Source organism: Lycorma delicatula, chromosome 5 (genome assembly GCF_047948215.1).
Source record: "Lycorma delicatula isolate Av1 chromosome 5, ASM4794821v1, whole genome shotgun sequence".
In the NCBI taxonomy this organism is placed as follows: domain Eukaryota; kingdom Metazoa; phylum Arthropoda; class Insecta; order Hemiptera; family Fulgoridae; genus Lycorma; species Lycorma delicatula.
The window spans coordinates 46,114,286-46,129,777 of record NC_134459.1 but is presented as its reverse complement, the minus strand read 5'-3'; the positions used below and the strand labels follow the sequence as shown (position 1 = coordinate 46,129,777).

At 27.8% G+C, this 15,492-nt stretch overlaps 1 protein-coding gene across 2 annotated transcripts in view; it reads left to right on the top strand.

Annotated features, from left to right (window-relative positions):
- Positions 1-14,244, top strand: part of sli (slit guidance ligand) — a 725,932-nt gene extending 711,688 nt beyond the window's left edge. Inside the window, exons 26-32 of one of the 2 annotated variants that reach the window (XM_075365250.1) lie at positions 55-194; positions 1,844-2,013; positions 4,634-4,841; positions 8,699-8,933; positions 9,639-9,862; positions 11,400-11,675; positions 13,626-14,244. In XM_075365250.1, the coding sequence (XP_075221365.1) occupies positions 55-194; positions 1,844-2,013; positions 4,634-4,841; positions 8,699-8,933; positions 9,639-9,862; positions 11,400-11,675; positions 13,626-13,852 (1,480 nt within the window). In that variant the 3' untranslated portion in view covers positions 13,853-14,244. Of the gene's footprint in view, positions 1-54; positions 195-1,843; positions 2,014-4,633; positions 4,842-8,698; positions 8,934-9,638; positions 9,863-11,399; positions 11,676-13,622 lie in introns of both variants that reach the window. The other variant, XM_075365249.1, reaches the window with a different exon arrangement.
- Positions 14,245-15,492: the final 1,248 nt, after the last annotated feature.

Sequence of the window (15,492 nt, the reverse complement as noted above, 5' to 3'; positions counted from 1 at the left end):
ATTTCATAATTTTTTTTTTCAACTAATTTCATTTTATATTTTGTCATTTTTCAGTTGTCAGTGTGCTCCTGGATTCACAGGTATTCGATGTGAAAGTAATGTGGATGATTGTATAGACAACAAATGTGAAAACAATGCAACTTGTGTCGATTTAGTACAAGCTTATGAGTGCAAATGTCCTCCTGGTTTTATGGGTATGTATATTTTATTATTTATCTTTTAATTATTATTAGTTAATTTTAATGCAATTTACTTGGTGGAACTTGCAAATTCAAGGTGGGAATGTTTTTTGTATAATACAAAAAGTGCTTGAACAAGTCCCATACTTCTTCTTGACTGTCGTATTCATCATTTCTATGAAAAAAGTATTTCATTATAACCTTATCAGCAGATCATTCACTGCATAAAACCTAAATATTTGTGTTGTATACTTTGACTTAAGCTGCAAGTTTTGTATGTGTGTGTATAATCTTTTTTAACATTACAAATTGTTATTAAAAATTATATTTAAACCTTGAAGCTTCATATTGGTTGCCAACTTACTAATAAATGTTTTATATAAATATAACTATTCTGATATAACCTAAAAATCTAACCTATCCTAACCTTGAAATAACTAATAAGCTTCTTTTTTAAAATTCAAGTTTAATTATGTATAAAACTCAACATCTTTTATCTAGCATCCTTGCTCTTCTAAAACATTAAAGATTCCTGCATTTCATTATTTCAGTCTCTATATGTATTCTTACTTATGCATCTTATATTTATTATTTAGTTATTTTGTATAGTAATTTTTAGGTTGTTATTGTGGTTTGTTTTTTTATTTTTTCTAATAGATTTTAAATGTTTGATATGTTTGACAATTTAATTTCAATAATTTGTTGTAATATTTCACTTTAAAAAAAATAAGTATGTTGATAACCTTATATGGAACTTAATCTATTTTTTACCTTATAATTTGTTTTTATGTTTATTATTTTTCTTATAATGATATGATTAATTTTATATAATGTATTTTTATATTCCAATCAGAATAAAGATTTATTTTTTATCTATTTACTTTCACATTTAGCTATTTAAAACACAACTCATATTAAGAACAGAAAAATTATGAATATTTTTTCTGTAAGAAAAGATATTTTATTTTGTATAATTGTTCCTATTATTAAAAACTGAGAGAAAAAGATAATTTTACAATATGATAAGTTTTTTTTGGGCCATCAATTTGCTTTTTGTTTTTTTCTAATTTGAACCTTCACTCTGTTATTTTCTTTTCTGTAGTATTTCTACTTTTCTTCTTTTCTTTTCTTATCTCCTCAGAATATTTCTTAATCCTGCATACTTGATTATCTGTTTTATATATTCTAATATGTAGCACACCAATCTTTATTCTTTTTGCAGAATTCTTCCACAAACTTCCTTTTCTGTTCTGCTTTAGAACATCTACTTTATAACCCAACTTGATTCTACCTAATTTCAAAAACCTCTACTTTTTCTACCTTCCTTACAACCTTAGGTTTTTTACCATGAAGCACTTCACTCCAATAAATAATTGTAAAAATTAAAAAATTTTTTTTCTAATTCCTAAATCTATGTTCGGTATGAACAAGTTTTTTCACTGACTTCTGTCAGTATGATTTGATATCTTTCTTACTCATACGTCCTTAGTAATTTTATTACTAGAATAAAATTTTTTTAGAATTCTGTAAAATTGTTAAAAAATTTATATTTTTACTATTAAGCTGCTTAGAATAGTTCTGAGACTGAGGCAAATTTCATTGCATCACATTTTTTGTTGTATACTGTTATGCTTAATTAAAATTAATCTATGTATGTTTTACAGGAGAGTATTGTGAAACAAAAATACCATTTTGTACAAAAGAATATAACCCTTGTCGCAATGGTGCACGTTGTGTTGATCATTTTACACATTATACATGTGAATGTGCGGTGGGTTTCTCTGGTGAAAATTGTACAGTCAATGTTGATGACTGCCAGAATCATATGTGCCAGGTACATTTTTCAAATTTTTAAAGTTAGATGTTTAGTTAAGAGTTTATTTGCAATTATGTAATATTCTTGGAGGATAAAAGATTCAGTATGTTTTGTAAAAATATTTTATATTGTTAGGATGGATTACTCATATATATATATATATATATGGTTTTAAATAAATTAAATTAATTCTTATAAAGTATAGTTTCAAACTCCAATAATGTGCACTCTATTTTTAATTTATAAATACTTTATGTTTCTGTACAACTTTATATATTTCAATGCTAAATTTCTTTAGCCTAAAATATCAATGTAGCACTTGCTGTGAGTTTAAAATCAGATCATTGGTAAAGAAGAATATAACAACCATTGCAAGAATTATTAAAAGATGCTGCTCAACCAGAGAAAAATAAGACCAAAGAATTGTCAAGAACAGTTCTAAGGAATTAGCTCTAACAATAAATTTGCAAAGTGTTATGCCCTTTCCAGTTAGTGGCATCATTGATAAATTATAGACAAAAATTGGAAATCCACAACTTTTTACACTTAATGATAATAATGTAAATCTGTATGTGCAGCATGAAGGCAGTGGCAGTATATCTTATATGTTGTAGATTACATCATGAACAATAATAATTTTTAAAGCATTGTTTAGATATCAAATGGGTAAACAAGTTTTGTTTCTGTTTGATAAACAGAAACAAAACTTTGGCAAATACTTTTATTATTTATCGTTTTTTTTTTTTTTCTTTCTATAAGTCATTCTATTACAATTGACAGTTGTTTTTTTTATAGAAAAGACACACAATAAAGGAAGCAGACAGTGTTCATAGTACTGTAGTACATTTTTTCAAGTGGCAAATTAGAGCATCATTTGATTACATTACACAAATGCATGTGATGCATATGACAAGAAGAAAGCACTATAAATGTGGTTATGTATTTTTCTAGAAATATGATGGACAAGCTAGAAAAATCTAGCTTTACGTTAATCAGACCAGGAAGAAAATCAATGAATTGTTAAGACACAGCACTTCATTACATGAACACTCCAGATGGTGAAGTATATTACAAGGCTAATTTCAAAGATAAGTGGAATATTGTTTTGCAAAGAAGATACCATAAAATGTTAACAGGTTATACTTTATTCTACCAACTATCAGAGAATCTAGGTATAAGGACTCCATCAAGTAAGAAAAGGATCACCATTCGTTTTTAATCTTAGCTGAGAATCCAATAAAACACATAAGAAGAAGAAAAGTTGTATGAAATAAGACAGTTATTGATTTTATTAATGATTAGTTAGTGTAGGATGGTAAGAATATCTTTAAATTAAAAATGCTTTGATTTTCATATTTTAAATGATCTTTAAAAATATTTTTATTAATGTTTGTTGTGTTTCTGCTTTATTTTAAATAAATTTAAAATAATTATTTTATTCAGACATCAATCATCATAATAAATACTCTTACTATATGACATTCAGGATGTAACCAATACCTTCTGAAAAGGTAAAAACACTTTATTTTTTGTTTTTAATAGTTTATAACAGTTAAAAAAATACTTTAAAATGTTTGCAGTTCCATAAATCCTCACTTCAAAACATCTGTATTATATTATATTAACCTTTTCAAGACTTTCATAGTGCTTACATGACTGCAGTAAAGTGCTGCAATTTATTGGCTTTGAAATGAACTATTCACACTGTCGATAGGTTGCAGCTAACAGCTAGAAGTAGAGAGAATAAAATCATGTTACTGACATTCTAAAACTGGATTCTGTAAGTTTTGTTGAACTTTGTTAGTGAACGTGGCCGATTCGTCACATTTGTGTCCAGGACTTATTTCTTCTCATTAAAGCTCTAATAACACCTGAAATTTTTGAACATATAGTGAATGAAACAAACTAATATTATACCCAAGCCTCTGAACAAATCAATCTTGCTCATTCAAATTTGCAATGATGGAAACCAACCAACATAGACGAACTGTTAATATTTTTGAGTTTAGCAATGCTTATGCCAAGAAATAAGAAAAATTATATAAAAGAGTACTGGTCAACAGACAGGCTGTTACGTCTCCCAATATTTTCTGAAATAATGGCTAGAGACAGATATTTAAACATTCTTAGTATGCTTCATTTTGTCAATAATAAAGATCAACCACCCAGTTTCCATCTTTTAAAAATTCAAGAATTATCACATAAATTGAAAAAAAATTTCTCAAATTATTTTATCCTTTTCAAAATATAGTATAATTGACAAGTCCTTATTTTTGTTCTAAAAAAGACTTTTTTATATTTTTAATAAAAATTGTGTTATAATTTGTTTACAAAAAAAAGTTTTAAATTTTAAATGAATTAAAATAATATTCATTCCAAGTGAGGTGATAAATCATACAGAGAGAATGACTACATAAAGATATGTGAGTAACATTAATAAAATAACCAGTCTGAACTTGAACTAGGATTTACAGTAGGTTAGTCCTGAAAAAGTTAAAGTTATTAACATTATTTAGAATTTTTGCTTCTGTAAAATTTTGTTTTTATCATATAAGAGATTTCATCTGCTGAACAACAGCATATTATACTACTTCGAAAAATATGACTGACTTATATTATTTATTTTCTTATATTTCAGAATGGTGCTCTGTGCGTTGATGGTGTTAATGATTACACATGTAAATGTACTGGTGACTATGTTGGAAAATTCTGTGAGATTGCACCAATGGTAGCTATGTTATATCCACAAACATCACCATGTCAGCATCATGACTGTAAAAATGGTATTTGCTTTCAACCGATGGGCTCTAATGATTATTTATGCAAATGTGCTCCTGGATATTCAGGTACAAATTCTTTAAATTTTAATCATAAATTTATTATACTACAGACTGTCTGATTAGCTAAGCTAATTGGACATATTTTCACTTGTATCATTAAAAAAATCGTGCAGTCCAGAATTCTATAACTGAATATTGTTGTATGGTTAATAACATTTTATATTTATACGAGATCTGTTCAGAAAATAACCGAACTTTATTTTTTTAATATTTATTATTGATTTTACAGATTATATTGGTCCTTGTTCCTTCAAAGTACTCCCCTTCCCTATTCACAAAACTTTTACCAGTGATGTTTCCACTTCACCAAGCAGTCCTGGATAGCTTCTTTTGGAATTGCCTTTAAGGTTCATGACAAATTTCCTTTAATGTCCTTACTGTCCTTTCATCCTTTTATTTAACATCCTTTCATCAATGATTTTAATTTTGGAAATAAGAAAAAATAGCAACGAGCCAGGTCTGGAGAGTAGGGAGGCTGAAGGAGGACAGTCACATGATTTTTGGCACAAAACTAATGAATTGACTAAAATGAGTGTGCAGGCGCATTGTCATAGTGAAGGAACCATAAATTGTCTTGCCACAACTCTTATCTCTTTTTGTGGATTTTTTCACATAACCATTGTAAAACACCTTGATAGTATGCATGGTTCACTGTTTGACCTTGAGACAAGAATTCAAAATGCACAATTCCATTCAACTCAAAAAAAACAGAGAGCGTCACTTTGACACTGGATTGAGACTGACTTGCTTTCTTGGAGCGTGGAGATCCCTTGCCAATTTATTGTGATGATTGAACTTCTGTCTCAATGTCGTAGCTGTAAACCCAGCTTTCATATCCCGTTACAATCTTTTGCATGAATGTGTCATTGTCATTGGCTTGTTTAAGAAGTTGCTGATAAATGTCCACTCTACGTTCTTTCTGCTGTTCGGTCATCAAATGAGGAACAAACTTTGCTGCAACTCAATGCATGTTCAATTTTTCAGTCAAAATGTCATGGCATGATCCAATTGAGACACTAGCCTCTTTTGCAAGTTCTCTGACAGTTAATCGATGATTGGCATGCACCAGATTGTTGATTTTCTGAGTGTGGATATCATCAGTTGAAGTTGAATGCCTTCCTGGTCGAGGGTCATCTTCAGTTGACTGATGATCACTTTTAAATCATGAAAACCATTCATAACATTCCGAACGACTCAGAACATTATCTCCATTTGCTTGTTTCAAAAGTTGAAACGTTTTTATGAAAGTTTTCCCCAGTTTTATGCAAAATTTTACGTTATATCATTGCTCCTGAAAATCATACATTACAAAAATCACTACTAACACTTAAACATGTTACACTCAAATAACAGTAACATGAAAACTAAACGAGATATCAACAATCCAAGAACATATGGTTATAGAGGAGGTTAAGCAGAACACAGTGCTGTCAACCACTTGTCACTAAATATTTCTGTTGGTGCGTAATTAAAAAATGTTTGGCTATTTTGTGTACAGACCTCATATATTTAAATACATAGTTTGACTAACTTTTATTATGCTATTCTCCATAGCCGAGTGAGCCTCCTTTCATCCAGAAGACTGCAGATTTGACTTCTGGTTAGACGTAACATTTTTTATACGCTACAAAATTTTCAATCTTCAATCCCACGAAAAACTTAAAGCTTATGATATAATAAATAAAATGTAACTTTCATTTATCTATCAAATATCATCCTCTTCCTTCTTCATTGTGCACATTAGTTTGCCCTTCGCTGAATTTTGTGCACCATTTCAACACAGAATCATTACTTAATATTATTGCTGAACTGTGCACACCTGATAGTGGATATCAGTTGTTGCATATTTCCTTCTGCTTGCAAAAAAACAAATGACACTACCTGCCACTACCATTACTGCTGCTCATGAATAATGCAAAGAATAGTATGATAGAATAAAATATAAAAAAATAAAATGTATTTTGGATTGTGTACACCATTAATGATTCAGAGTATGTTATAACAGTACATTCTCAACATCTTATACTGTTGATCTCGTTAATTATTTGGTAATTTGTACTCATTTTATCTAATAATTATAGAGATCATAATAAAATTTGACAGATTTTATTTAACAGGTTATATAGATCATAATAATAATAAAATCTGACAGAATCATAAATAATTATAAAAGGATTACTTATTAGTAATTAATTAATTGATAAATAAGTATAGCATTAACTAAACTATTTATAATAACTTGAATGAAAGCTATCTATAGTCATTTATCAAATTATATGTAAATTATATCATATCCATGTGTATAAAGTTAATGAATGTTTTGATTCATCAATTCATTCTGAGTGATCAGTATTGTTGAGGTGTGAGTATGGGAAATAATTTAATTTATAATTTATTGTTTACTCATCAACCATCATTACCATTACTGTTTATAAATTACCTCATGAACTATTGTTTATTATTTGTATCGTTAAGTTAAAGAGGCCTTTAAAGTTAAAATACAGCCTTGAAATTTTTTATTCATAAGTTGTGGCATCTTTTATTCACAGAGCTAAGGATATTTATTATCTACTCTTAGTCATACATGGCGTTATGAATTATTAGTAATCTATAATATTAAATAAAGTTTATTCAGGGCTAAATATTTTATTCAATAATTAATAATAATAAAAATTGCTAATGCTACTCATCACACTGTAAACAGTGATAACTGAAATTTTGAAGTTTAAAATTTTATCAATAATATAAAATGTTGTTGACATTATTAAGTGTATCATCCCCATTGTACATAATGAAGGGGAATATTAATCTGTAACATTTTTTTTTTTTGTAATGCATAGTCCTTAATGCACTTGTTTAATAAGATAGGGTCATCGAAAAAGGTTGCAACAATTTAAAAAAATTGTATCTCAGAAACTACTAGAGGTAATCAAACAAGTATTTTTTTTTAAATTCACCACATCAAAAAGTTTTTTTACATGCCTTAGAATGTTTCAATATGAGCTCCGTTGCTCGCTCTGCAAACATCTAGCCGATAATCAACTTCTGCCCAGGTCTACTGGATCTTTGCAGATATAACTGTGGCCATAACAGTGGTGATACAATGTCAAATGTTGTATATCCCTGATTTTTTCACTGTAGACAATGTTTTTAATGTATCCCTGAATGAAAAAGTCTAGGGATGTCAAATTAGAGCTTTGCGGAGGCCAAAGTACAGAACCAGCCATACCAATCCTACGAAAAAAATTGCTATAAAAAATGTTTGGTGCCTAAGCTAAAGTGTGGGAGTGCCAACTGAACAAGAAAGTAATGTTGCAGTAATGTTTCAACAAGATGGTGCGCCCTCACACTTTAGCCTAGATGTTTGACATGCTCTCAATGAGATTCTCTAATCATTGGATCAATTAGACCTGAGCAGAAGTTGATTATCAGGTGAATGTTAGCAGAGTGACCAATGGAGGTCATATTTAAGCATTCTAAGGAATGTACAAAAACATTTTGAGTTGTGAATTTTTGAAAAAATACTTGTTTGATTATCCCTTAATAGTTTCTGAGATACAATTTTTTTTAAATTGCTGTAACCTTTTTTGATGACCCTTTTTATTTTTGTTTTAAATTCTTTTTTTTTCTATTGGACACCTCTAAGACAAAAATAGTGGTTAAAAAGTTAATAGTGGTTAATAGTTAGTTTAAAGCTAGTCTTAACCACCATCTCTTCAATCTTAGATGAATCAATATGAAAACTAGTTTTTTGAGATTTTAAACTTAATTTTTTAAATTAAGTTAGTCATTAAAACTGACTTTTTTATTCATAGAAACTATTTAAAAATAGGTAATATAATTCTTTTTTTTTTTTCTACTAGGAAAAAGATGTGAATATTTGACAAGTTTAAGTTTTGTACACAATACATCATTTGTTGAACTAGAACCACTTAGAACAAAACCAGAAGCAAATGTAACAATAATATTTTCAACCAATCAAGAGAATGGTGTTTTATTATATGATGGCCAGACAGAACACTTAGCAGTTGAATTATTTAATGGTCGTATTAGAGTCAGTTATGATGTCGGAAATTATCCTGTTTCTACTATGTACAGGTAATTATTCACCAAATTTTAGTAATTATATATTATTGTTATTCTTTGTTGTTTTGCAATATAATGAAACTTTACCTTTTCTTTAATTTAATTTTAAAATGTTATTGAACACTTAATTATTATTTATGTTATAAAGAAACATAATGTTTCTGTATTACTTATAAAATTTTTATATACTCTTGGAACCAAATTTTATTAGGACTGTTTTAAACTATGATTTTCTTGCAATAGCTTCAGCATCCTTATGGCTTAACTTAAACAAAAAAAAATTGTTTAGAATAAGTTTGGTATTAAAAATTAGCAGGTTAACATACAACTTAAATCATAGACCTTTATAAACATGAAACAAAAAATCTTACCAATAAAAAATTAGTATAGTTCCGTAAATATATCCATAACTCTGAAAAGTAAATTTGCAATTTAGTAAGAGTGACTCATTATGAATTTTTAATGATTATGGATTGTGTGTTGTGGATGATATTTGTTGCTAGATTAAAAGTATAATAATTAATGATTATTTTGTTAATTTTTTAATTATTAATTTAATTAATTAAAAAAAATTACATAATACTTCTGAGCACTACCAGAAGTATATTATCTATAATGAATTTATTATCTGTTCCTTTTGAACTGTTAATGTTGTTTTATGTTATAATTCACACTTTTTATGTATCTAATAATCTTATTTATTTTATTTTATTTCAGTTTTGAGATGGTTTCTGATGGTAAATATCACATAGTAGAGTTGCTTGCAATTAAAAAGAATTTTACTATGAGAGTAAACCATGGTTTAGCACGATCTATTATCAATGAAGGATCACAAGAGTTTCTCAGACTTACATCTCCTCTGTACATTGGCGGTATCCCTCCAGAACCTGGTCAGAATGCTTTTACTCAATGGCATCTGAGAAATCTCACCAGTTTTAATGGTAATTTGCTAATTTTACATTTATTTTTTTTTTTATAATTTGTTGTAGAAAATTTTGATTATCTTTTTATTTTAAGTTATTAGCTGGTGGTAATGAAATATAAATTAATATAATGTTACTGCAATTAATCCTGTTGTTTTTTTCATTGACCTAATAGCTGGTCCTGTTGGTTTTTCATCTACCTAATAGCTGGTTTAATGTAAATTTGATTGTGTGAAATAATTAATTTTTTATCAGCTTAATATTATTGTAACAAATTTAAAAAGAATTTAAAGTATACTTAATTTAATTGAAAATAATAATTTTTTTATTGATTCATATGCAAGATGAAATCTAAAAATGTTAATATTAGGTCTACCAATATAAATTACATCACCCTCAATGTTTCTCCCACTTTTCTCAGAAGAATTCCTGTGTTTTTAGTGCATGAAGCACTTCTGTGACTCACAATGAATCTTTTGTAGCTTGAGCTTCATCTGTGGGAAAGGAAAAAGTTGCAGAGCCAAATCCAGCAAATGTAAAGGGGTGAGAAGCTTTAATCATGTTAGTACAGCCAAAAAGCCAATGTATTTTGAAAGCTGCATAGGTAGGAACATAATCATGATCAATTACCTGACTTCCTTTCTGTCACAGTATGGGTTGTTTGCACTGAATGTCTTTCCTGAGACAACACAGAACGTAGCAGTAGACTTTTTTATTACCAGTCTAATCCTCAGGGATAATTTCACTATGAATATTGAAAATAATGAGGAGCTTGATGATCTGCTTCTACTGAAACAAAATATCCTGTAAAAAAGTTTTGCTCAGCTCACTGCTTAGTTACTGCAACTTGCTGGATCATCTCAAACGTTTTATATGGATTTTTCTTGTGTTTTAAATGAACTTGTTGTTTACTCTATCTTGAGATCCCAAGTGAAATCACAGAACTGCTTACAGTCATAAAAATGGTTTTAAAATAAATCCCAACATAAGTGAAATGATATATTATGCAAAATAATGGCTCACGAAGTCACTGCTACTGCTGCTGTACACACACATCTGTGCTGTGCTCTATGTACATTTTATACACCTAGTCTCTAAATCTTTTTATTGCATTTTATAAGTAAAGAATATTTTTCTGAAATTTTTACGCTTTTTTTTCTTGTCGTTTAATGTTGTTTTCATTAATGAATGATAAAAAAGTTTGTTTTTAACTTATAGATTATCAAATATCACACTAATAGAAATACAGTTTAAATAAGTTAATAGAATATCTCGTATTCTAAAATCCCATTTTCTTTGATAATCCTTGTGTTGAACATTATGTATGGTGTTATATAAGTTGTTTAGATTATTTATTCTTTTTATTAATACTGAATTACTTTTGGTTACTTACATATTAAATTGTTTAGATTATTTATTCTTTTTATTAATACTGGATTACTTACATATTAAATTCTGTTATGGAGATCCAAGTGAGCTAAATCACCAGTCATTTCAGTAAGTGGGCTAAATCAATATTTACATTCAGATTTTATTTTTTATTTTTTTTATTTAGGTTGTATGAAAGAGTTGTGGGTAAATCACAAACAAGTAGATTTTACAAATGCAGCAAGACAACAGAAAGTAACTCCAGGATGTTCACTGTTACAAGATGAAGATCAAATGGTTGAAGAAGAAGGGGGAAGAGTTGAAGATCCTGAAGAAGAAGAGGAAGATGATGATCCATGTACTGATAACCAATGTCGAAGAGGTAGCAAATGTATTCCTCATAAACCAGGGGAATATATATGTAAATGTCAGCCTGGATGGAGTGGAAAATACTGTGAACAAGGTTGGTATAAATTAAAAGTAAATTACTAATTGCATGGTATTTTTTTATAACAAAAATTACTGTTTAATATTTATTAAAAATTATTTCATTAAACTATTTAACCTTTTCAAGGTTGAAGTTTTATTGTATGTAATGTTATTTCTAAAATTTTATTATTTAAACATTTAATATTATTAAAAGTTTTAAGAAAAAAGTATTGAGTCATATTAAAAAAAGATTTGAGAAATTCATAAAATCGATGTTTAAACTTTGATCGACTACCCTACCCCCAAAGAATTTTTGGATCGTTTGCACTGTTACTATGAAGACATTAAAAAAAAACTACTTAAAAAATATGCAATAAATAAAAAGATAGTTTTTATCGATTTTTGGCGAAGAGGGGAATTTTGGAGCAATTTTTTATTTATTGTTATGATAAGTATGCACTCATGTACTGAGCTTAATACAAAGTTATATTTACAAAATTTGAAAAATTGATCCTCCCAAGAGATATAAGAAATAATGACCCTAGGAGATACTGACCCCAAAATTTTGCCAATAAATTTCCCCATGTACAAGAATCTCTATACAAAGTTTTATCAAAATCGATTTATCTATTCAAAAGTTATTAACCTTCAAACATGCCAACGCACTTATATACATATGTACATGCAAACATTACCCTTCTCTATTTCTTTTTTTGGGGTTCTTGGCTCATAAAATATCAAAAGATTAAAAAACCCAAACCTCATTTTTGACAGATTACAACACTTTCCTTCTTGCAGCAGCAAAGCTGTAGAGCTATGATGCCAGGAAAATAAAATTAAGTATGAAAGGTCCATTGGAAGAACAGTTCCCTTGTAACTTGGAAATACCTTCAAATTAGAAGTAATTTGGAATAGCAAGAAACATCCAAAAATGTTTATTATGTTTTTACAATTTAATTTAAAACTATCTAGTCAGGTAGTTATGAAAAAAACAGTTAAATGATTTTCAAAAACAAAATCCCAAAGAAAAAATGTCAAGAACCTTTTTTTAATTGAATAATTTAAGAATAATTTATTCTTAAATGATTTGTCTTTATGTTTGTATTTTATAAACTTTTAGTATAGTTTAATTTTGCTTTTAATTTTTAATGGAACAAAAACATTAATAAAAAACAAAGCCCTTCAAGGTTTTTAACTAAATTACACATTCAGTCATGTTCTTACAAAACCCCATTGTGTTGATATATTTCATAGTTTTAAGTTAGATGATTAAACTAACTTCATAGATGAAGTTAGGATTAAACTGAAAAGTATTACCCTCCAAACTAGTACATTTTATTGGAAAAACTCTATTTCTCTTTCATATTAAATATCATTAATTGAACCTACAAAGCTACATTATAAATTAACTTAAAAATTCTTTTAAAAACAATCAGATTGTAGCAAATTGAAAAGGGACAATTAGTTCTGCTAAGAGATAGAATATTGGATTAAAGCAAGAATGTTTTGTTAATTTTTATCATAATATATTAATAGTCCTATTTTGTTTTTTATAATTGGTCCTCTACTGTATGTATAGAAGCATTTAGTTTTGATAGTGGCAGAATGCTTTTCTAACACCTGCAAATCTTCTACTATGGTGTTTGGGAATTATTATAAAAATGCCTTCATTAATACCATACGTGTTATATATGCCAATGCATAAAGTATACACACATTTTTTTTATTTAATTAATTTTGTTAACAATTACTAATTTTTAAAAAATAATATTAGTGCCTTTTATAATTTTATTTCATAAAATATTTAGATATTTATGGCACAGTCATGTAACAATTTTTTTCATGAGAAAAAATGTTTGTAATAAAAAGCTTTTTCTTTTTTCTTGCATGATTTTATTATTAATACATGCTTGCTTTGCTTGAAAAATCTTAACAATGAACTATAATATAGTGTCAGCAGACCTGAATTCGGCTGTTTCAGCAGCACCGACTTGCAGAAAGGAGCAGACACGAGAATACTACAGTGAAAATGGGTGCAGATCCCGTAAACCAGTGAAAATGGCTAAATGTGAAGGAAGTTGTGGCACGAGTTGCTGCCGTGCCAGGAAAACAAAGCGGCGCAAAGTGCGACTTATCTGCAATGATGGAACACGATATACGAAAGATGTTGAGATCGTGCGCAAGTGCGCGTGCACCAAGAAGTGCTACTGACTATCAGGCCCCTCCCACATAGCTCTGCCTCACATTCAACTTCCAGCTCTACATGATACACAGTCACTACCAGGTTCACCACACACAATCACCATGTCTATTTTCACCACTGCCAATAATTTTTTTTCCTTTTTTGTATATATTTCAATTTTAAGTACTTTATTTATTATAGTAATGTGGTCATTTTGTGTTTGTATTTTCCTTCTGTTCCCTTAGTGTTGGATTAGCCTGAGATGTAATTCAGTCTGCTATATAAATTTAATATATAAATAATTTTTTTTTTTAAATCACTGATGTAGACATAATGTAATTATCTATTCACATGTATCAACTCACATAAATTTTTTTTTTTGGTTAATTTTTTTAACATTAATTGTAGATTTATTTTTAATAAAAAGCACTTACTTCAGTTTTATTAAAATGTACTTAAATTCAATTATATAGATTAATGTAATTATTTTAGATATATATATGTATGTATGTATACAAATGTTAATTGATGATGACTATTTTTTTAACAAGTACATAATTAAAAAAGATAAATAATAAACCACTCAAATTGTCATCTTTTATAGAATACACAATGGTTCTAAAAAATAATTAATGAATGAAAACATATTTTTAATTTAAAAAGAAAAATTAAATTTAAAAAAAAAAAATAATAAAAAATTACATTTTACTTTTTTTAAACATAAACTAAAATCAAATTTAATGTTATTAATAAAATAATCTAACAGAAAGATATTTTATTTTTTATTGAAGTTAGATTTATGTATTATGCACACACGCTTAAGTAATATTATTAATTTTAATTTTTTTTTCACGTAACAAATACATCATGATGAAAGAAACTGTTTCTTTCTACAGGGATTGGGAATTTATCCTCAACTTTTTATTTTATTTTTTATTAACATACTTTGGCCATTTTGTTGGCCTGAGACTGAATAAAATCAAAAAGCTGGTTATTTGTTTTTTTGCATAAAATAATTTTGTTTTTTATTACATACAGTTTTTTCTACAGGCACATTATCCACACTATCATAATTATATAGTTTCTATTTTAACAGCTTTTGAATGCGTACTATGCAATTTATTTTTGGATCAATTTTATTTTAATTCCATTTTTGGAATAATTTTTAATTTTTCTTGTTCTTCTTTTGTTTCACAAAATAAATATTTTATTCAAATGTATACATATAAATAATATTATGTAAAAGTTTGTATGTTCCCTTCAAATAACAAAAAGAGCTGCTCTGACAGAACACAATAGAATATATCTATATTAATTTAGTCTGGAGAGTATGTAATTATAGATTAATTATATTGTAGCATAAAAACACATGTATTGTTTCATTTTTGGGTATAAAACAGCTAAAGTTAATGAATAAAAAAAAATGCCTAACTGACTAACCTAACATAACATAGTAATGAGAATTCTTGGTGGAAAAGAATATAAATATTGGGAAATTGCATGTTACTTCTAGCCAATGGAAATTTATATTTTCACCGACTTTAATCCAATTCTTTGATAATCTAAATAAGATTTAATCCAAACTCATGTAATCTAAGGAGTAGTTTACAAAATAATGCACTTTGGGCATATTGTTCAATTGTTTGGGCATTAAAAAGATCTACACTGA